Source organism: Narcine bancroftii, chromosome 2 (genome assembly GCF_036971445.1).
Source record: "Narcine bancroftii isolate sNarBan1 chromosome 2, sNarBan1.hap1, whole genome shotgun sequence".
NCBI lineage: Eukaryota > Metazoa > Chordata > Chondrichthyes > Torpediniformes > Narcinidae > Narcine > Narcine bancroftii.
Window position 1 is genome coordinate 340,684,403 of NC_091470.1, and position 23,143 is coordinate 340,707,545.

General features: G+C 40.7%; 1 protein-coding gene across 9 annotated transcripts in view; it reads left to right on the forward strand.

The window, feature by feature from the left end:
• The window catches only part of LOC138755727 (1-phosphatidylinositol 4,5-bisphosphate phosphodiesterase gamma-1-like), a 288,265-nt gene extending 271,038 nt beyond the window's left edge, over nt 1-17,227 (forward strand). For 7 of the 9 annotated variants that reach the window (XM_069922206.1, XM_069922207.1, XM_069922209.1 and 4 more), the window contains exons 29-32: nt 3,044-3,205; nt 4,602-4,690; nt 9,006-9,190; nt 16,170-17,227. In XM_069922206.1, the coding sequence (XP_069778307.1) occupies nt 3,044-3,205; nt 4,602-4,690; nt 9,006-9,190; nt 16,170-16,230 (497 nt within the window). In that variant the 3' untranslated portion in view covers nt 16,231-17,227. The other 2 variants (XM_069922211.1, XM_069922215.1) reach the window with 2 other exon arrangements.
• The last annotated feature ends 5,916 nt before the right edge of the window (nt 17,228-23,143 follow it).

Consider the following 23,143-nt stretch of genomic DNA (forward strand, 5'->3'; position numbering starts at 1 on the left):
AGACAGATTAGCCAAGAAATGGCAAATGAAACACAATGTTGGAAAGTGTACAATCATGCACTTTCTTAGAAAGAATAAAAGGGCAGACTATTACTTGGATGGGAAGAAAATTCAAAAATCAGAGGTGAAAAGGGTCTCAGGAGTCCTCGCGCAAGATTTGCTAAAGATTAACCTCCAGGTTGATTTGGCGATAAAGAAGACGAATCCAGTGTTGGCTTTCATATCGAGAGGAATAGAATATAAGAGCAGGGATGTGATGTTGAGGCACAGGAAAGGCTTCGCTTGGAATATGGGGCACAGTTTTAGGCTCCTTATTTAAAAAAGGATGTGCTGGCATTGGAGTGGGCTCAGAGAAGATTAACAAGAATGATTCCTGGAATGAAGGTATTAGCATATGAGGAAAATTTGACAGCTCTTGGTCTGCACTCCTTGGAGTTTAGAAGAATAGAGGGGGTACTCAAGGAAACATTTTGAAGGTTGAAAGGCCTGGACAGAATAAATGTGGCAAAGTTGCTTTCCATGGATGGGGAGTTGAGGACAAGAGAGCACAACTTCAGGATTGAAGGGCACAAACTTTAAAACCTTCATTGTGGAGGAATTTCTTGAGCCAGAGAGTGGTAAACTTAGAATTTGCTACCACAGGTTGTGGAAGCCAGATCATTTGGTGTATTTAAGGCAAAGATTGATAGATACCTAAATAGTCAGGTTATCAAGGGTAATAGTGAAAGGCAGAGGAGTGAGGTTGAGTGGGAAAATGGATCACCTCATGATTTAAATTGTTATATTTAGACATACAGCTCGGTAACAAGCTCTACCAGCCCAAAATAACAGGTCATAGCAGCCCACAAGCCCATGCTGCCCAAATATCCCAATTAACCAACCTTCCATTACTTTTTGAATGGTGGGAGGAAGCCAGAGCATCCGAAGGAAACTCATGGAGACACAGGGACAACATACAAATGCCTTACAGACTACCTCATCCCTGGTCCAATTCTCCAATCAACTTCACAGATCTGGCAACATCCACGGAGAGAAGTGAACGGCCAACTTTTCAGATCGGGGTGTGAAATGTTGATAAACCATTTCTCTCCATAGATACTGCTTGAACTGCTGAATCGCTCTTGCTTCACATTATTTGCTTAAGTTTACAGCATCTGCGGTTCTTTGGCTTCTCTAATCAACTTGCTGCTTTGCTGCATGGCTCTGTTTCTTGACCTTCTTGGATGGCATTGTTAGGTATTGTTGCTCTGGACATGAGCGTGCACACACCCACGCCCATACACACACACACACACTTTCACTCCATCCTCTTTCTGTGCAGTACCTTTTCTCACTGTTGCACCATAATCATTGAGCTACACTTTTTGATAGCTATTTTGATCAAGAAGCAGTCTGTACCATATTTGCTAGTGTCTGCCACCTGCCAGATACCATGGCAACTCACAAACCCACCTATCCAGCTATCTATTTGTGTGTGGTAAGGGTGCCTTGCAGTGCAACTGATTTCTGCATCCCTTGAATGCCTAAGGCTCTGATTCTTTCAACATCCAATTGATTCAGTCCAGTGCTTCATGGATTGTTGATGCATATTGATGGCCTATCAGAATGATAGATAGCAGAAACCATCTATCTCCATCAGAGACTCAACAATTCATGTCCCTTAATTGGATGTTTCTTCTTCAATATATACTTAATTCCATCTCAACAGAAAATAATGAAGGTATTAAAAATTAGGAAGGTATGTCAGATACATGTCCTGAAATTGCTCCAGTATCGATGTACATAATTATAGTAGCTTCCTCAAACAATATATACTTAATTGTGCTGTCCTTTTCACTCTTCAAATGTGTGAATGAGTTAGAGCTAAGTATTCCCATTTCCACTTCCTCTATATCTGATTCTACCATATGTACAGGATCACAACAAGATTGTTCTTATGTCTGGGCCATTTGGAAATCATAATCTTTAGAGGCAGTTATGATCCCCATGTAATATGACCAAGCCTGTTACAATTGTAGCACCAGACTATCTTGAATGGACACTTTGAGGTCCGATAGATCCCATGACATCCATACCTCCCATCTTTGCCTTTTTCCACCACACCCACTTGACTCGGCTGCAAAAAAGTAGCCATCTCCGTGAGCTTGGTCCTCTCCTGCACCTCCGAATTGTGTCCTGATCAAAAGGGCCTCACATTTTTCTGCTTGCTGGTGTCCATTCTATATGTTATCTCAAAATTTAGGTCCCTGTATTATCTTAGCCACCTGTAAACAAACTAATCAATCAAGCATTGCTCCATTTAAACAATTCAAACTGGAAATTTTTGCCAGTAGCTGTAGCCTGACTAAATATTTACACTCAAATTGTGCTAGTTCTTTATTACACATACTAAATTATAGACTTAAAAAAGCAATCACCTTTGGATTAAAATGGCCTTCAAAATGATCACAATGTCCTTGAATAGACATCTTCTGTAATTCAGGGTGCTAATAGATTGGTCCATTTCTGAAATATCTCCAGTACTAACATCATTATATACCTTTTCTCTTCTACTTTACAGTGGCTATTTTCAGTTCGGTGTCCTTGCTCAGACTACAATCATGCTGTTTGCCTTGAGGAACATTTCCACGCATTCTGTATACAGAGTGAATAGCTGAAAGCATTTGTACTTTTCAAACTCCCTGATGTTTTGAACACAAACACCCCCTGCCATCCTAATCATTGCTCCATTATAGATTGCCATTCTCTGTTTTCGTCAGACTAGATCATTGCTTTGCTGCAAACGTAATTGAAAGCTATAATTCCTGACTAAGCTCCAGTAGCTAAGTACAGGATTAGTCTGTGATCTATGTTGTTTGCTGAACTCAACTATGGACTGCAAATGACCTCAAAGGTGATGCACTATCAGCCAATGTTCTAGCTCCTAATCTTTATCCAGAAACTAGTGGTAGTTTGTCTGAAAGTTTGAAAGAGGAAACTCAGGGAAACGAACACATAAATAAAATGTTTTTTAACATTTTCTTGTGTCTCATTTCTGTTACAGCGGATAATGGACTGAATCCTGTCTGGCTTTTCAAGCAATTTGTCTTTGACATCAATAATCCTGAGTTTGCCTTTTTGAAGTTTATTGTATATGACGAGGACATGTTCAGTGACCCCAACTTCTTGGCCCAGGCAACTTACCCAGTGAAAGGACTTAAAACAGGTAACTTGTACCCCATTTACAAGAATATTATTTGATCTTAGTTGACATGAATGAATGAAGAGTTTATTCCTAGATACACAATACAATATACAGATGCAATGAAAGTTTTGCTGCAGATTTCCAGGTACATAAAAGGCACTAACAATAATTTAAATATAGTTAACACATAAGAAGAAGAAAAAAATGAACATAAAAGAAAGAGAAAAAATAGTTCAAATGATCAGTATTGCAAAATGTGCTGTGTCAGAAGGGCAGACAGATCTTTCGCGATCCTGGCATAGTGTTATGGTTAGGGTAGTATGGAGAGGTTCAAGGGCCTGATAACAAAAATCTGTTCTTGAACCCAGGAATGCTAGACTCCTGGCTTATGTACTTTTAGCCTGAAAGTAGCAGTGAGAAAAGCAAGCGAGTGTGCTGGGGGGTCTTTCACAATGTTGGCTGTCTCCTTGAGAGAGCATATGAGGAAAGGATATTGGTCCCCGTGATGGATTTGGTTGGTATGCTACTTTCTGAAGCCTTCTGTATTCCTGGGCATTCAATTTTTGACAGTAAGGTGAGGGGAAAAGGAATATTAGTGGTGTGAATTCATCCACTGTGAGCACAAAGTGTTCATGGATCAAGGGCATTATGGATTTGATGTGATGAATTTTCCTGTCCCTCTGTGCTAGTCCAAATGTAACTCGATGCTCCTTGACCTGTGGGACTGCTGTAGAGGTAAGATTAGGATTGAAATCGCTCATAAAAAGTTCACTGCCACCAGTCTAAGTGTAATTGCAGAAAGACAGTTATTATAAGGTCCATCAGTGAATCTTTAAAATTTATCCCCTTGCTATCGCAAGGGAAAGGTGCATATTGCAAGTCTTGGTTAGGACCATCTGCCAAGTGCTGAAACAGTGCACCACATCACAGCCAAGTCTAGTTCCTAAATATGCTGGTCTCTACTCATTGGGGCCATATATTAATTCCCTTCAGTCACATATTGGCCAAATTAATATAGATAAAAATAATTTTGGCTTTTAAGATAAGGGATTATATCATTGATATCATTATGCGTATTGTGCAATGATAAATATAAAACTGAACCTTTAAAGAAAGTCTGTTATAATTCATCACAATCCTTAAAGGTATCTGTCAATCATTTTGTTCCTTGAGCTTAAATGAAGTCATAGTACTGAATCGTATGATTGCAGTGAAGCTTATGTTTTAAGTTATAGGCTGCAAGCCTTTAAATGTAAATGGTCATATCACCCCATGTTCTGAGATTGTGGGGTAAATTCTTGACTGAATTTACAAATAGTAAATGGCAATGCAATTCTTTTGTACATTTCTGAACTGGTGGTCTCTATCTTAAATGCCACTTAGAATGATAAATGACTCAATGTTATTCTCTTTACAGGTTACAGATCTGTGCCCCTAAAAAATAGTTACAGTGAGGAGTTAGAGCTGGCCTCTCTACTTGTTCACATTGAGATTGTCAATGCAAAGGTAAAATATTGTTTATGGACTTCAGAGAATATAGTATCTATTTATATGTACCTTGCTATTTGGCATGGGCGATCATGCCTCTCCATGCATCGCACATAGACATACACACAAAATGTAAATACATGCACATACCAATTGGATAATGGTGGAGCAGCTCAGAAAGAAAGGGATCTCCATAAAGAACATAATAGGTATAGTTGTTCACCAATTACTATTAGTTCATGAATGCCATTCAGTTTTACTCATTACCTTTGAGAGGTTGTGTTTCCTACTTAATTCATCTGATTGAGATCAAGGGTGGATTATTACAAATTGGGTCCATCTTCGGGATTCTCATAGTTATTTCTTGTGGCGAACCTAAGTTGCTCCGTCCTTTGAACAAAAGCAATTGTGACTCTTTTGCCTTTCCAGTGCCCAACTACAATGTGAGTGCCCAAGAGCAGTGCCCAGTAGCTTCAAAATGTACTTATGGTAACTTATTTGGCAATACCGCTTTATACAGTGCCTATTTGGTCCCAAATAAACTGGTAGGTTATTTTATCAAAAATAGAGATGATATGTAATTGTCCATATAATGTAGTTGCCCATGGAGATGTGCCTTTTTATCAACTTTAAAGTTTATACAGAGGTGAAGGATCTATCACGAATGCTTAAAGGTCTTTGTCTATGGAGTTCATTCGGTAATATTGGTAAACATGCCTTTAGAGTCATCATAACAATTGATTAGTCACATCTCCAGAATGGAGGACCATCGCCTTCCCAAGATCGTGTTCTATGGTGAGCTCTCCACTGGCCACCGAGACAGAGGTGCACCAAAGAAGAGGTACAAGGACTGCTTAAAGAAATCTCTTGGTGCCAGTGGGCTGATATCGCCTCCAACCATGCATCTTGGCACCTCACAGTTCGGCGGGCAGCAACCTCCTTTGAAGAAGACCACAGAGCCCACCTCACTGACAAAAGACAAAGGAGGAAAAACCCAACACCCAAACCCAACCAACCAATTTTCCCTTGCAACCGCTGCAACCGTGCCTGCCTGTCCCGCATCGGACTTGTCAGTCACCAATGAGCCTGCAGCAGACGTGGACATACCCCTCCATAAATCTTCGTCCGGGAAGCCAAGCCAAAGAGATCTATTGATTAGTACCTTAAGCATCCTATTTGATGCTGACAAATAGCATAGAGAATCTGAACACCTTTTGGTTAAGTTCCTAAAGAGAAAGACTTCTATAAACTATGTGAGAACGAGAAAGAATTTTTAAAAGACTACTGTTTTTTTGATTCAACCAACAATATATTTAGGAGATAATCAGGTACTTGGGAGATAATTTTCCAACATGTCCCATCTTTCCATTACCAGGAGAATTTGATTCCTTTTTTTCCTGCTGCATTTTGGATGGTATGAAATGCATGTCCTCTATAGTTGCTGAGGCCAGACATTTCCTGAAACTCTTGGTCTGTAACTATTTTGGAATCAAATCTATAGCAGGCTTTTAAATTATACTTAAATGTTCATATGTTGAAGTTATATTCTTCATACATTACAGTTCTGGTTGCCAAATTACAGGTATGATATCAGTAGGATTGAAAGAGTGCAGAAAAGATTTACTAGGATGTTGCCAGGTCTTCAGGAGTTGAGTTACAGGGAAAGATTAAACAGGTTAGGACTTTATTCCTTGGAGCATAGAAAAATGAGGGGAGATTTGATAGAGGTTAACAAAATTATGAGGGGTATAGACAGAGTAATGTGAATAGGCTCTTTCCACTTAGATTAGAAGGGATACGTATGGGAGGACAAGGCTTTAGGGTCAAAGGGAAAAGGTTTAGGGGGAACATTGAGGGAACTTCTTCACTCAGAAAGTGGTGGAATGAGCTGCCATCTGACGAGGTAAATGTGGTCTTCCTCTTAAGTTTTAAGAATAAATTAGGTAGATATATGGATGGGAGAGATCTGGAGGGTTAAGGACTGGGTGTGGGTCAGTGGGACTAGCAGAATGATGTTTTGTCACAGACTAGAAGTTCTGAATGGCCTGTTTTCTGTGCTGTAGTGTTCTATGGTTCTATTACATCAGCTGTGCGTTATTGGAAAGCTGTGGTGAAAAGCTAAGTTGAAATCCTTTTTCATGATAGACACGAACCAAATTGTCTAATATTCCTTCCCTTAAAGCATAATTATTTCATGTGATGGTGGCAATGTTATACATTTCCTTTCCTAATCTTCTACAAGAGTGACAATTTTTTTTTTATTGATGTAATCATCTTCTAAGTACTTTAGGATGTATTATTTCCTTTAATTTTGATCATTGTTTTCCTTTATACTGACTGGATCTAAAGATCAGAATCAGAATTTATTGTCATGAACAAGTCACGAAATTTGGTGCAAACATTCACATTATGAACCATCTTAACACAATAATATTGAAAATAAAAATAGTGCATGAAAAGTAAGGCAGTGTCTGTGGTTCGTTGATTATTCAGGAATCTGATGGCAGTGGGGAAGAAGTTGTCCCTGTGCTGCTGAGTGCTCGTCTTTAGGCTCCTGTACTTCCTTCCGATGGTAGCAGAGCGAAGAGGGCGTAGCCTAGGTGGTGGTGGGTCTTTGAGGATAGAGGCTGCTTTTTTTAAGACACTGCCTCACGTAGATGTCCTCGAGGGAGTGAAGTCAGGTGCCTGTGATGTCGCAGGCCGAATTAACAACCCTCTGGAGTTTTTTCTTGTCATGATATTTGGCGCCTCATATCAGACAGTAATGCAACCGGCCAGAATGTTCTCCATGGTACACAGTCCACGGAGCATTAGATGGCCAAAAGAAAGCCTCTCTGGCGGCACAGTTAGCATAACGAATGCTATTACAACACCAGCGACCCAGATTCATATGCAGCACTGTCTGTAAAGAATTTGTATGTTCTCCCTGTGTATGTGTGAGATTCCTCCGGATGTTCTGGTTTCTTCCCACATTCCAAAGATGTACAAGGTTAGTAGGTTAATTGGTTACTTGGGTGTATTTGGGTTGGCATAGGCTTGTGGGCATGAAGGGTGTCTTTCCATGTTACATCTCAAATTAAAAAATAAATAAATGCTGGGGTCAGGTGCAATACATGAACATGCTGGAGAAACGTATCAGGTCATGCAGCAACCATAGGATAAAAGGGTAATCAATGTTTTGGGCCTGGGTCCTTTGTCAGGTATAAACAAAACAGCTGGAGCCTGAATATAAAAGAGGGAGTAGGGAATAAGAGAAGGAGAGGAGAGGAGGGAGGAAGGGGCAGGTGGAGGAGCTCCGGCTAACAGGTAAGACTGATATAGATGGAAGGGTAGAAGAGAAAAAAGCTGAGAAGTGATTGGGAGAGAAGCAATTTTTGCTGGTTACTCTCTATTTCCTATGAATAGTGTGACCTGTGGAGTTTCTCCAGCATATTTGTGTATTACAAGTGGCCAAGTCTCCTCCCACATTTTCTATTCTTGACTCACAGACCATCTTTCGAATATCCCTGACTAGTTTGCATCAATAACTTGTTCTTCCTGCATTCCCCATGCTTTTGATGGCAAAGATGGACAATATCCTGAAATCAGTTCCCTACCATCTCACCTTCCTCTGCAGATCCGCTTTCGTGGGTAATTTCCAAACCATTGGCCGGTGGGACCAGAATACAGGAGGAGGTGAAAATAGATTAAATTTTGGTATTTGGCACATGGAATTATGAAAATACTGGGTGACCAAAGAGTCTTTCACACCAAATATTATTTACTCCCAAAAACATATTTTGTGATTGTATTGAGGGCAGCTGTGATATGGCTTGTATGATGAGCCTGCCGTACAAAAGTGCTGCTGCCAGACCCAATTGTGTCATTTCATCTTTACAATGACTTCCTTCACCTCGTGGTCATGCATAGGAAATCATTAAAAGGAAACTCTGCAAAAATATTGCTTAAAGGCAATCTGCCTACACTGAAAGTGTAGTAATGTTTGAAAATAGAAAGTTGACCTATTTTCCATCCCACACATTCAAAAACCAGCATGCTGATGGAACTAATGTAACTCTTTACCAATGTGTTGCTATCTTTAATCAAAAGAAATGCTTCTCTATTCCAAGTGAAGGGAGAGAATGAAACCACACAGGGTGACAGAAGCAGAAACCAGACACACTCTTGCACTGGGGAGAGAGTAGCACAGGAACAGTTAGTAATGTCTAATCCCTTTACTCAGACTGTCTAAAGAAAGGCCTCACTCTGAGAATTACATTTACTTGGGATTATTCACATGAGGTCTTGATGTAAAAGAAATTGCATTAATACACTGCATGTGATCTTCAAACAGGAGGAAGATGATGAGAACCTCTACTCATCCATCCAGCAACTACGTGATCGGACCACTGAACTTTCCAGTCAAGTGTCGAGTTTTGAACGGAACAACAGCTGTGACTCCCGCTACCAGCAACGTCTGGATGAGTTAAGGGTTGTGCAAGACCAGCTTATGGAGTTGACAGAAGCCCGGAACAAACGGTAAACCTAAAAAAAATTCACACTCTGGAGAACGTTTTCCTAAACAAATGAAGAAAATAAATAATAAAATAAATGCATTTGCATGAACAAATGCATTGAGAAGAGTAGGATTACTTTTGTGTTTGTTCAGGCAGAGTCAGTGATGACACACTCAATAAGTCATGGAGTCATGCAACACAGAATGCCAAACTGGTTGGCATTCTCAGTTTAGCCCATTTTCTTGCATTGGGCCCTATATCCTCTGAGCCCTTCCTATCTAAAGATCTATTCAACACAGTAAGTATACTAATTTCTACAGCTTCCTTTGGAAGCTTATTCCAGATCTGGACCATCCTCTGAATGAAGAAGTTCCCCCATAAGTTTCCCTTAAATCTCTCCTCTCTCACCTTAAACCTATCCTCCACTCTCTTAGTCTATTTCTTTACCCTGGGAATAGACTGTAAACACATTCACTTTATCCATGCCCTCATGAGTTTTTAATCCTCCATAATATCACCCCTCTGTCTCTGAAAGTCTATAGACACAGCCTTTCCCAACTTAATCCCTCTGTTCTAGAAATTCTGGTGAATCTACTCTGTACCCCTTCCATCATCCTTCTGAGAGATGGGTGACCAGAATGCCACACAGTACTGCAGAATTGCCAACGCCTTGTACAGTTCAAATTTATTATCAACTGATTGTACTAGTACAACCCGATGAAACAGTGTTCTTCTATCCTCGATACAAAAACATGCCAACGTACAACCAGACTAACACACAAACAGACAAATGATACATTTGCAGTACACATTCACATATATATAAATAAATACCTATTATTTAATAAATAGTAGAGTTTTGATGGGTTAGTATGAGCAATTCATTCAGTTGTTCAGCAGTCTCACTGCCCATGGGAAGAAATTGTTTTCAGCTGGTAGTCCTGGCTCCAATACTTATGTATCTCTTTCTTGATGGGAGTATTTGAAAGATGCTATGTATAGGGTGGTTGGGTTCCTCAATGATTTTGCATGCCCTCTTCAAACAATGATCCCGGTAGTTCATGTTGATGGAGAGGAGGGAGGCTTCAGTGATCCTCTCCATTGCTATTATGGTCCTGTAGATTGACCTTAGGTCTGATGGTCTACAGCAACCATACCAAACTATCATTCAGCTGGCCAGGACACTCTTGATAGAGCTCCTGTCGAAAGTTGACAGGATGGTGGCTTGTAGCCTTGTCCATCTCAGCCTTCTTTGGAAGTACAATCACTATTGTGCCTTCCTGACAAGTGAGTAGATATTGTGTGTCCAGGATAGGTCACTTGTCAAGTGGACCTTGAAGAACTTGGTGCTCTCTAGACCTCCACTAACAAATTATTAATGTGTAGTGGAGGTGTTCATTTCTGGTCCTCCTGAAGTCCACAATCATATCTTTTGTCTTGTCCACATTGAGATTCAGGTTGCTATTCTCGCACCATATCACAAGATTTTCTGCCTCTTCTCTGTAGTGCAACTCATCATTGTTACTGATGAGGGCAAGTACTGTTGAATTTTAGGCAAATTTGATGATTCTGTTGAAATTGGATCTAGCGATGCAGTCGTAGGTTAAAAGCGTGAATAGGAGCTGGCAAGCACACAGGTCTAAGCTGCTCCAGTGCCCAGCATGATTAACCTTCTGCTGCCAGACAGACAGACCGTGATCTTTCTGTTAGGAACTCCAGAATCCAGATACAGAGAGGGTTGTTGAGTCCAGCAAAGTCAGCTTCTCTATCAACCTCTGGGGAATGATCGTATAAAATGCTGAGCTGAAGTTGAAGAATGGCAGCCTGACACATGATGCATCATTCTCCAGGTGGGTCAGGATGGAGTGGAGGGACTCAGTGCCCTGCCAAAAAAATGGTGAGCAGACCAAGTACCTTGTTCACTACTCTGTCCACCTGAGTTGCTACTTTCATGGAACAATCCACCTGTACCCAAATTGCTCAGGGCTACAACACTCTTAAGGGTCCTGCAATGCTGTACCTTGCTTTGATTTACCAGAGTACAGTACTTCACACTTGTCAGAGTAAAATTCCTTTTGCCACTCCATGCCCCACATTCCCAAAAGATCCAGATCCAGTTATAAACTTAGATATCTTTCCTCACTGACCACTGACTAGATTAGTAATCATATGCAAATTTAGTAATCATGTTAACAGCACTGCTATCGAAATCTTCTATTACGATCTCCCATTTGATTTAGTGTGAGCATTTCTTTAAAGGCTAATACCAGCTGCAACCATTCACAGATGTGAAGAGATTGGGTGACAGCAACTAGTACAGGACCCAACTTCACTACTTTGGAGAGGAGAAGGAACATTTGTTGCTTTTTCCAAGGACACAGGTGGCGAGAGAGTCCTGTGGGTGAAGCACTGAAGAAACGGGACATTATTGACCACCAGCCACTTCATGGAACACTGAGGTGAAGTGACTCTGTGTGAAATGGACAATTCAGCTGTTTCCATCTGTCAGGGGAATTATTGAACTTCACCGTGTCCAAAGGAAGGTTCACTTTGATTGATTCATACCTGTTTTTTGGGGTGTATCGTGGAAGTCACTCATTTCATTTCCACTATGCAAGGAAAAGGGGAGTTGTGACAACTGCTTGTCTGAAAGGATATTTCTCAGCAAGATACTCGACAAGGATTCAGCAGTCTGGTCACTCAGTCTCTCCCACCTCCTTCGTGTTACTTCTGGGCATCAATTTAAGAATCTGCGTTTCGACACAGGATTTGTAAGACTGAACTTTGGAATGACTTTCCAGAATTGTGCCTAAGCTGCAATGTAATGTATCTCTCTCTCTCTCACGCACACCCACACACACACACACACACACACACACACACACACACACACACACACACACACACACACACACACACACACACACATATATATTAGCATAGTTAGGGTTGATTTAAGTAATGTGATATATTATTAATAGTTATTTAATAAATATATTGTTTTAAAAGATAAACAATAACATTGTCTTGGTGAATTTCCATTGATGCTGGTCTGAGACATAACACTTCATGATAGATGACAACCTGCAACAAACAAACCACTGGTCATAGGTCTCCAATCTGAGTAGAAACCCTCCACTACCACCCACTGTCTCCCACAATCAAGTCAATTTTGTATCCAATTGGCCAACTCACCTTGGATCCCCATGTGACCTAACCTTCCAGACTAACATGCCATGTAGAATCCTCTCAAAGGACTTGCTAAAGACCATATGCAGAACATCCACAACCCTGCACTTATCACTCTATTTGGTCATCTCTATAAAAAATGATATTGGATTCATAAGACACAATCTCCCATGCAAAAAGCCATATACTTCATCAATACCACTAAACAACAATATTTTCCAAATGATTGTTGAAAATAAATTGATAAACAACTTCAAGCTGAACAGATTTGCTGTATCAAGTAGGAAGTTGGAAAAACATTAAATTAACTTTTATTGAATTTAGCATGTTTAATTGCATAATGATGCTGATACATTGTGTTAGTTCAACTGACCGCTGATTTTCATTTATACTTAGCATCTGATGCCTTTCATGTCAGTATTCAACAATAGTCAGCCAGCATTGATGGATTGCAGTGGCCTTGAAACCGATTTTCCATGGCCGCAAAGTACTGGTGAAAGCTTTCACCATGTTCTTCACTGACTGGTCTAAGATCATCAGTGAAGAAGTCCAAGTGCGAATTTTCAATGACATTTCCACTTCATGGTTTTGTATGCTTGAAGTAGGCTTAAAATATAACAGGAATTCACAAAAAACATTATATCTAAAATTAAAGATATGTTATCAGCAATCCAAAATCCATAAAAAGCATTCAGGAAATAAAATCCATTGTCCAGTGTAATCAGTCCTTGCCTAAACAAATAGAAAAAGAAGAAAAAAGAACTAAACTAATGTAACAATATTAGTGGATACCATTATACAACTATATAATATGTTAATAACAACCTAACAATGAAGATATAATATATATAAACATTTCAAAAATTATAATAAATGCAGTTATACCTAATATTAAATAAAATATAAACATATTACATCGTAGGATAAGGCCAAAGAATGACAAATTTAGCCAATAATCTTAATATAATTCATTATAAAGTAACAACATTTTTTTGTATGTATGGGAACCAAATTTTTTAAAAATCTCCATATTTATTCCTTAAATTATAAGTAATTTTTCCAAAGGTATACAACTTTGAATTTCATTATTCTAGTACGAGATCTGTTTCCAATTTCCATGAAACTGCTATACATTTTCTAGAAGCTGCCAATGCATTTCTTTAAAAACTCCTGAGACCATTCCAAATTGGACCCCAAGTTAATCTTTGATATATCTCCTAACAAAAATAACATAGGGTTCTGTGGAAGTGGAATCTCTATTACCTGTTGTAAAAAAAAAATCAATCAAATTAGTCCAGAAGGAATTCAATGTAGGGCATGTCATATGGAGTGAATAAAAGTACCACTACCTTGCTTACATCGAAAACATTTGTCTGACAAGTCTAATTTCAATTTATTAAGCTTTTGTGGCGTAATATATATATCATTGGTACAAAATAGACTGATCCATTTTACATTGAACAATGATGTGATTGATCAATTGAAAATTACTTATGGAATATAAAATAATACAATATTTGGATACTATCAATTAAAGGCTTTTTTACCGGAAAATTTGACCTCATTATTTTTATTACCACAAGAAGATGAAATTGAAACTATTATAATGAATCCAAACCGTAAACAATTTATTTCAGTTATGTATCTTTTACTTTTAGGAGGAGTTAAGAAAAATAATTGATTTAGATATTGTTATAACTGATAACAATTGTGAAAAAATATGAAAATACAATAAATATTAGATATAGAATGGTACAATTTTTTTGCAGGTTATCTATCCTTCTGTATTCTTTGACAACTTTCCTCACTATTCACAACTCCACCAAGTTTTTGTCACTGGAAATCTTTCCAAGCTGACAACCTGATATATCAAGTTCAAGGTTTATTGTCACCTGATTGTACATAAACATATACAACCTGACTATATTGCATACATACAGACACACAGTACATCTAACACGAACATATGTATTTAGCAATTAAAAAAATAAACATATAAAAATAATTCACAGGTTTCTCGAGTTGTTCAACAGTCATATTGCCTGTGGAAAGAAACTATTTTCCAGCCTGGCAATCCTGAGTTTTGAGCTCCTGTTCCTTTTCCTTAGTTGTAGTGTCTCAAAGATGCTGCAGGCTAGATGATTAGGGGCCTCAATGATTCGATGTGCCCTCTTTAAGCACTGCTCTCTGTTGATATTGATGTTAGAGAAATGGGAGCTCGCAGTGATCTTCTTAGCAGTTTTAATCATTCTCCGTACTGATGTCCGATCTTGTGCTTTGCAGCTACCATACCACACTTTCATGCACCCAGCCAGATTACTCACAATTGTGTTCCTATCGAACATTGTTAGGGTGGGGGCCAGTAGCTTTTTCCTCTTTAGGGTATTAAATGTTGAGGGTTGGCAGAATGGTGGTCTCTAAAGATTACCTTCATGTACTTGTCAATGAATTACTGAATGTTAGCATCCAGGCACACTAAGGAACTGGGGGCAAAGAGTCTATCAGCCTTTATTGGAGAGGATTCAATTGCAAGAGGAAAGAAGTTTCACTGAAATTATGCCGTGTCCTGGTGATTCCGTGCCTGGAGTATTTTGTTCAGGTCTGTCACAAAGCTAAGGAAGGATGTTAAATTTAATGAAGTTTATTATTAGAGGATCCTTGAAATCTGAGTCCTATAAGGAGAGATTAAGCAGAGCAAATCTATAGTCTTTCGAATTTCAACAATGAAGAGTAATTCCAGTGAAAAATCAAATTTCTTAACAGGTTTAATGCAGTAGATTGGGGGATATTATTTGCCTTGGCCTGGCTGTCTAGTGGGAGGCATCACAATCTCAAAATAGGGGTAGGCCATTCAGAATTGAATAAAGAAGAACTTTTTTCAACCCATGGGGTCATCAACCTTTGCAATTGTCTACCTCAAAGGGTTGTGGCAGCTCAGTAACTAAATATACTGAAGAAAGGGATACATTGAACATTGGTGAATAAAGGAATCAAGGAATATGTGGTTAGTACAGGAAAGGGATGAAGAAGTAAAATTCAGTCAGATCTTATTGACGGGTGAAGCAGTTATGAGGAGCTTACTCTCACTTCCACTCCTTTTGTTCTAGATTTCAACAAAACACTTTTTATTCATTTTTAATTGATAAGGCAATGCTACTCAAACACTTGTCCAGAGAGAAGACAATTAAAACCATTGACTCTTTTTCCTGCATGCAGCAAATTGTTGGAGATTCTTTCCACCCATTTTTATTGATAAGTAGTGTTTTGTATCTGTGTTAATATCCTTGTCCTCTTGGTATTTTGACTTTTGGGAAGTTAGAACATCACCTAAATAAGATTTCATTTTCCTATCATTTTGTGTATATGATGACAATCTTTATAGTGACCAGAGAGAGCAGATGAATCCATTGTCTAATGTGTTACAGTGCAGCACATCTTTAGTACTGTAGCAGAAGATTTTGAATAGAAGTTGAGCCACCATCTCCTGACTAAGAGGCAAATTTGCTATCACCAAGCTATGATTCACACATTCTGGGGATCATTAATGCTAGTCCAAAAGTTATGAAATGAAAGGAGCTACATGGCCACTAAAAACTTTCCTCATGTAGATGAATAAAATATAAATTAAAGCAGATAAAATCTGATAGTTATAAATGAGTCAAAATTTCTTTCATCTCTTTCCTATTCACTCAATACCTGCTAAATCGTTCGAGCAATTCTTCAAATGAATATTTCAATTACCTGCAGTAGTTTACATCACATAACTTCAGTGATATTTTATTTAGTTTTTCTCATTACCTTTTCCCTTGCAGACTGACAGAGAAGAAAAAGAGGGACAGACTACGGCAACAAATGGTGAACAAGAGGAACTAAAGATTCACGTGACTGGCAGCGCTGAAGCTGCAGATCACTAAGGTCTATTGGTTTCTATGGAAACCCTCTGCAGATTCGGCCTACATTCAGGCAGTCCTGGTAAAATCCTGCAAGAAGTCCACTTAGCAAATGGTGCAAGCTAGCCTAAGCTTTACGGAGGTGATTTCAGAGAAGAATGATTCAGCTCTGTGCCTTTTTCACGTTATTTTTTAAAATTTCCCCCTTTCACCATGTGATCTGATTTGTTTTTAAACTGTGTCAATATAAAGATCTTATTGAGGGAAATGTGTATTCTTGTCAGATTTGAAAGCACCACACAATTCTCGGCAGGGTAGAGCTCATGCGAGCATGGTGAAGTACAGTAGTAGTTTCTCTGCCTCATTTGTTGTTTCGCCTTCGTATTGTCTATACTTTAGAGGTTCTTGCTATGATACATCCTTTATGTGTCATATTTAATTCCTGTAATACTTTCTTCATTATACATTGTAGAGTAATGCCTCTATTTTGAAATTGCCATTAGTTATTATTTTCTTCTTGGGGAGGATTTGTTCCAAGTATTAAAGCCTCTAGTCCTGGAATATCAGGTCACAATCTGTATAATAAAAAAAAGTGACAGCTTTTTTTCTCTCTTATGGGTGCATGTTACTTTATTTTTATTCCTGCTTGAAGGTTTACCCATCCCATTCAGCCATCTGCTATAATGGTCGCCAGGTCGCAGGCTGAGTGGTAGATTCCTTCCCTGCCCTCAATGAATGTTCTCAAACAGAAGGCTGGGAGGCAGCAAGAGTGGATTTTTTTTTAAAGAAATTTTTATTTTTCCAAGTTTTAACTGTACAAAGAGAAAAGGGTTTGTAACGCCCAACATACAGGTAGAACTGAGCACTAGCAATCATAAATAAAAAAAATTAAAGGAAACTATGTATCCTAGCATTTAAGTTGACATAAAAGACATGGCCATGATGAGATCAAGCAAACTCAATAAACAATGTTAATACTTTATTGTTGTTTGAGTGGATTTATTTTTATCCTCTGACCCTCTCCATTATTCCCGTGCACAAAGATCCAAATGAGAGAATACTTACCTCATTCTGCTGAGATCAGTTGGATCTTCAGCAGCATAGATTCGATGCTGTCAGCCTCTGCCATCTCAAGTACTTCGATGTTAGGGATGAAGTCGCTCCTATGAATGTTGAGGATGGAGCGGAGACAACGCTGGTGGAAGCGTTCTAGGAGGCGTAGGTGATGCCGGTAGAGGACCCATGATTTGGAGCCGAACAGGAGTGTGGGTATGACAATGGCTCTGTATACGCTATTCTTTGTGAGGTTTTTCAGTTGGTCGTTTTTCCAGACTCTTTTGTGTAGTCTTCCAAAGGAGCTATTTGCCTTGGCGAGTCTGTTGTCTATCTCGTTGTCGATCCTTGCATCCGATGAAATGGTGCAGCCGAGATAGGTAAACTGGTTGACCGTTTTGAGTTTTGTGTGCCCGATGGAGGTGTGGGGGGGCTGGTAGTCCTCGTGGGGAGCTGGCTGATGGAGGACCTCAGTTTTCTTCAGGCTGACTTCCAGGCCAAACATTTTGGCAGTTTCCGCAAAACAGGACGTCAAGCGCTGAAGAGCTGGCTCTGAATGGGCAACTATAGCGGCATCGTCTGCAAAGAGTAGTTCACGGACAAGTTGCTCTTGTGTCTTGGTGTGAGCTTGCAGGCGCCTCAGATTGAAGAGACTGCCATGCGTGCGGTACCAGATATAAACAGCGTCTTCATTGTTGAGGTCTTTCATGGCTTGTTTCAGCATCATGCTGAAGAAGATTGAAAAGAGGGTTGGTGCGAGAATGCAGCCTTGCTTCATGCCATTGTTAATGGAGAAGGGTTCAGAGAACTCATTGCTGTATCTGACCCGACCTTGTTGGTTTTCGTGCAGTTGGATAACCATGTTGAGGAACTTTGGGGGGCATCCGAGGTGCTCTAGTATTTGCCAAAGCCCTTTCCTGCTCACAGTGTCAAAGGCTTTGGTGAGGTCAACAAAGGTGATGTAGAGTCCTTTGTTTTGTTCTCTGCACTTTTCTTGGAGCTGTCTGAGGGCAAAGACCATGTCAGTAGTTCCTCTGTTTGCGTGAAAGCCGCACTTTGATTCTGGAAGAACATTCTCGGCGACACTAGGTATTATTCTATTAAGGAGAATCCTAGCGAAGATTTTGCCTGCAATAGAGAGCAGTGTGATTCCCCTGTAGTGTGAGCAGTCTGATTTCTCGCCTTTGTTTTTGTACAGGGTGATGATGATGGCATCACGAAGGTCCTGAGGCAGCTTTCCTTGGTCCCAGCAGAGCTTGAAAAACTCATGCAGTTTGGCATGCAGAGTTTTGCCGCCAGCCTTCCAGACCTCTGGGGGGATTCCATCCATACCTGCTGCTTTGCCACTTTTCAGTTGTTCAATTGCCTTATATGTCTCTTCCCGGGTGAGGACCTCATCCAGCTCTAGCCTTAGGGGCTGTTGAGGGAGCTGGAGCAGGGCAGATTCTTGGACTGAGCAGTTGGCACTGAAAAGAGATTGGAAGTGTTCTGACCATCGGTTGAGGATGGAGATCTTGTCGCTGAGGAGGACTTTGCCGTCTGAGCTGCGCAGCGGGCATTGGACGGGGTGAGAGGCCGTACACAGCCTTTAGAGCCACGTAAAAACCCCTGAAGTTGCCAATGTCCGCGCTGAGCTGGGTTCGTTTGGTGAGGCTAGTCCACCACTCATTTTGGATCTCCTGGAGTTTGCACTGAAGATGGCTGCATGCGCGACGGAAGGCTTGTTTCTTCTCTGGCCAGGACGGCTTTGCAAGGTGAGCCTGGTGGGCAGCTCGCATCTTTGCCAGCAGCTCCTGGATTTCCTGGTTGTTTTCATCGAACCAGTCTTGTTTTTCCTGGAGGAGAAGCCCAGTACCTCTTCAATGGATTGCAGTATGGTAGTCTTCAGCTGATCCCAGAGGGTTTCAGGGGATGAGTCCGTGAGGCGGATTGCATCCTCGAGCTTTGCTTTGAGGTTTGCCTGGAAGTTTCCTCTCACTTCATCTGACTGCAGGTTTCCAACATTGAACCTCTTTCTGGGGGCTTTACTGTTCCTGGACTTTGGCTTGAAGTGAAGCTTGAGCTTGCAGCGAACCAGCCTGTGGTCAGTGTGGCATTCCACGCTGGGCACGACCCTGGTGTGGAACACATCTCGTTTGTCTCTTTCTCGCACCAGGACGTAGTCCAGGAGGTGCCAGTGTTTGGATCGGGGATGCATCCAGGTAGTCTTCAGGCTGTCCCTCTGCTGAAAAATTTTGGGCTTGAGCCCTTCATCATGGTACGGAAAAATGTCAGAAGGCACCCAAACAAAATGGTCAGGAAGAGGGATGGGGGATGATCCTAGTCCTAAAGGCAGGGGGGCACACCAGCAAGTAGGGGAAGGAGGGATGGGTGCTGTGAATAGAGAGGGAAGGGGGTGGAGAGCTGGAGGAAAGAAAGGGAAGGGAGGGAGAACAAAGAGTAGGCATGCAGAAACCGGAGAAGTTGATGTTCATGCGATCCAGTTGAAAAGTGCTCAGACGGAAAATAAAGTTTGTTCCTCAATTTACAGGTGGTCTCCTGTGAATGCAGGAGATGCCTATTGCACCCACACCTCCTACCCAAACAGTCCTACAAGTTAAGCAACCTTTTACTTGTGAATCTGCAGCAGTTCATCTACTGCATCCAGTGCTCCCATTGTTGTCTACATCAGAGAGACAGGGTGCAGACTGGGAGATCACTTCATACAGCACCTCAGCTCCATACTCTTGCTGACACATGGTCCCATGCACTGCCAGACTGAGACCACCTGCAAATTGGAACAATGCCTCATCTTCTGTCTGGACACCTTTCAACCGGATGGCATTAATATCATCTTCTCATGGATGTACCATCAATAATCACAAATGGCTGAAGTTGTGAAACTATCACACTTTTATTAACTAAAGACTGGAACAAACATCAGCCTCATTGACTGATCGAAGCAAAGAGAAAGGGGGAGCATGCAAGGTAGGATCAGTCTCAGGAGCCGTGTCCAGTGGGCAGCAGCCAATCAGAACATAACAGTGGTTTACCACATTCACCCCTCCTTTTTAAAAAAGAGTCCTGCAGGGTGAGAAAAAAAGAGAAGGTGAAACAACTTACAGGTTAAGTCTATCGTTGAGGGGGGAGGTCTCCTCTGTCGCAGCCAGCAACTTGGCAATGGTTGGGGCAGCTTGCGAGGTTGGCTTGTTAACAGTTTGTTGAGGGGGGGGGACAGGTGGGGGAGTGTGGAGCCAAAGCAGTGAGTTCAAAACTTGGGACCTCATGATTCAGCTGTATATGATGATAAGAACATACAGAGAGCTGTGTGCAGCTCTGGTTACCCAGCTATAGGAAGGATAACAATAAGTTGGAGGGGTTGCAAAGATGATTCACTGGGATGTGACCAGCAATGGAGCGCTTGAATTTTAGGGAAGAGGTTAGATAAATTGGATCTTTTATCTTTCCAAGACTTTATAGAAGTTTATAAAATTATAAACGACAGTGTCTTTTTACCACACCAATGTGGTTGATGTACAGGCTAACCGGCTCCGATTGTAACGCGAGTGCGGTTGAAGCAGCCTGCACCAAAGATGACACTGGGCATCTTCCCCGGATGCTCAAAATCTGAATAGCTGCCAGTCAGCAACGTAACTTCTGGTTCCCAACAGTGGAAACAGGTTGCGTCTTTAAAAAGCCTTGGAGAACCAAGTAATAAATCAGTGAACTTTGGAATTAACCTGTTGATTGCTGGTCCTATTATTCGCTCTGTGAGCGCAAACACTACAAGACTTTTTTGTGGATATTTTATTTTAGTTTTCACAGACTTATAAAATTCAATAAACAAAGCCATTCATGTACATATGCATACCCAAAGTATGTATTTGTCCCAACCACCACCCCCCCCCCACCCACCACAGTGAATACATTCCAAAAACTTATCTCGATCCCACTCATCATGGGCCACACGACCCCTATCAAGACCTGTAATGAAAAAAGATAACAATGGCAATGCCATGCAAAGAAAATGTTAAAAAGAAAAGAAACTCAAAAGTAAAAGAAAACAAGGGACCTGAAAAGAATCGTCTGTGCCAAGTCCTATTTCCGTAATCACACCTCGAGCCATCCTTATTTAAAAGGGGGGGAATCAATCTATCTGAGAACCAATGTACTGCAAATAAAGTTGCCATACTCTCACAAATGTGTCATGTTTCCTCCATAGGTTATATGTGATTTTCTGCAGGGGAATGCAACTCTGCATTTCCATATTCCATCGTGTGGTATTTAGCTGGAAGTCAGACTTCTATAAAACCGCTATACACTTCCTGGCTAGCACCAAGTGACCTTCACGAACAAAATTTGGAATTTAGTCAGTCTAAACTGTACTTCTCCAATATCCCCCCAAGAGGAACAGCTCCGGGTCCTGTGGAAATCCACTCTTGTATTTTTTTATAATATCTCCTGCATCTTCCCAAAAAGGTCTTGCCTTTGAGCACAGGCAGCTAGAGTGGATCAAAGTTCCTACCTCCACACCTTATCTCAAACACATTTCTGAAATCTCAGACTTTGATCTGTGTAGTTTCTGAGGTGTAAGGTACAACTGGTGCAGGAAGTTATACTGGCACTGACAACCTCGTCACACTGTCCAGACACAGGTCCTGCCACCATTGATTGTTGTACCCAAGTCCAACTCCCATCTCTCCCTCAACTTTTGTAGGCCAGGCTTTGGACCTTCACTTTAGAATATGTAATATATCTTAGAAATAAATTTACACACATTCCCTTTCAAATTAGAATCTCCATGTCTCTTCATTCAGGCAGGATCATTGCAGGTTCCAATTTTTCCCTCAAAATAGATCTTATTTGCTGATAGCAGAAGAATGTTCTGTTGGACAAATTATACTTGTTTCTCAATTGCTCAAATAACATAAGATGCCTCCCCGAGTTTGTAACAATCCTCAGTACACCTGATCCCCCTCTGGCACCAGGTGTCCAGGATATTATTACCCAGAGTCAAGGGGGATATTCCCACCTTCCAACCAATACCTTCTTTTATTCTTTTCCACGTCTGAAGTACATGTTTTAGGATGGGGGGATTATCTGTTTTCTTTAAGAGTAGTTTTACATCCCATTTATAAATAAATTATTCAGGTATCTCTTCACCTAATTAATGCAGACCAATCTGCATCTTTGCTGGGGCTCCCTCTCCCTCAAATAATGAGGCAATAAATTTCACTTGGAATGCCCAATAATATTTTTTAAGGTCAGGTCATTTTAACCCCGCCCCTCCCCCAAATTTATAATCCCATGTTAACTCTTCCATGGAGATTCTAGCCACCTTCCCATTCAATAAAAACTTCCTGACACACTCATTAAGTATCTTTAAAAAACCCGGAGGCAATGCAATGGGTGATGACTGGAAAAGATATTGGAGCGTCACCTTCATTTTGACACTGATGACTCTGCTCATCAATGTAATGGGCAGAGTCGTCCATCTGACCAGATATTCCTCAACCCACAGGAGCAATGGAATGTTATACAAATTACGTAAGTCCTTATCTATTTTAACCCCGAAGTACTTCATGTCTTCCCTCAGCCACTCGAAATCACTGTTATTTTGATACTGATCATAATCTCCGTTTGTCAGAGAGGCATAACCTCACTCTTATCCAAATTTACTCTGTACCCTGAAATCTTCCCATAATCCTCCAGTATGGTCCTCAGCCTGGCCAATGACTTCCCCCCCCCCACCCCAGGATTCATCAAATATTCATCATTATCAGCAAAAAGGCTGATTTTGTGTTCCACCTGGCCCACCTTGAACCCCCTTCCCCACTTATGTCTGGATCCAGCTGAATGGCCTC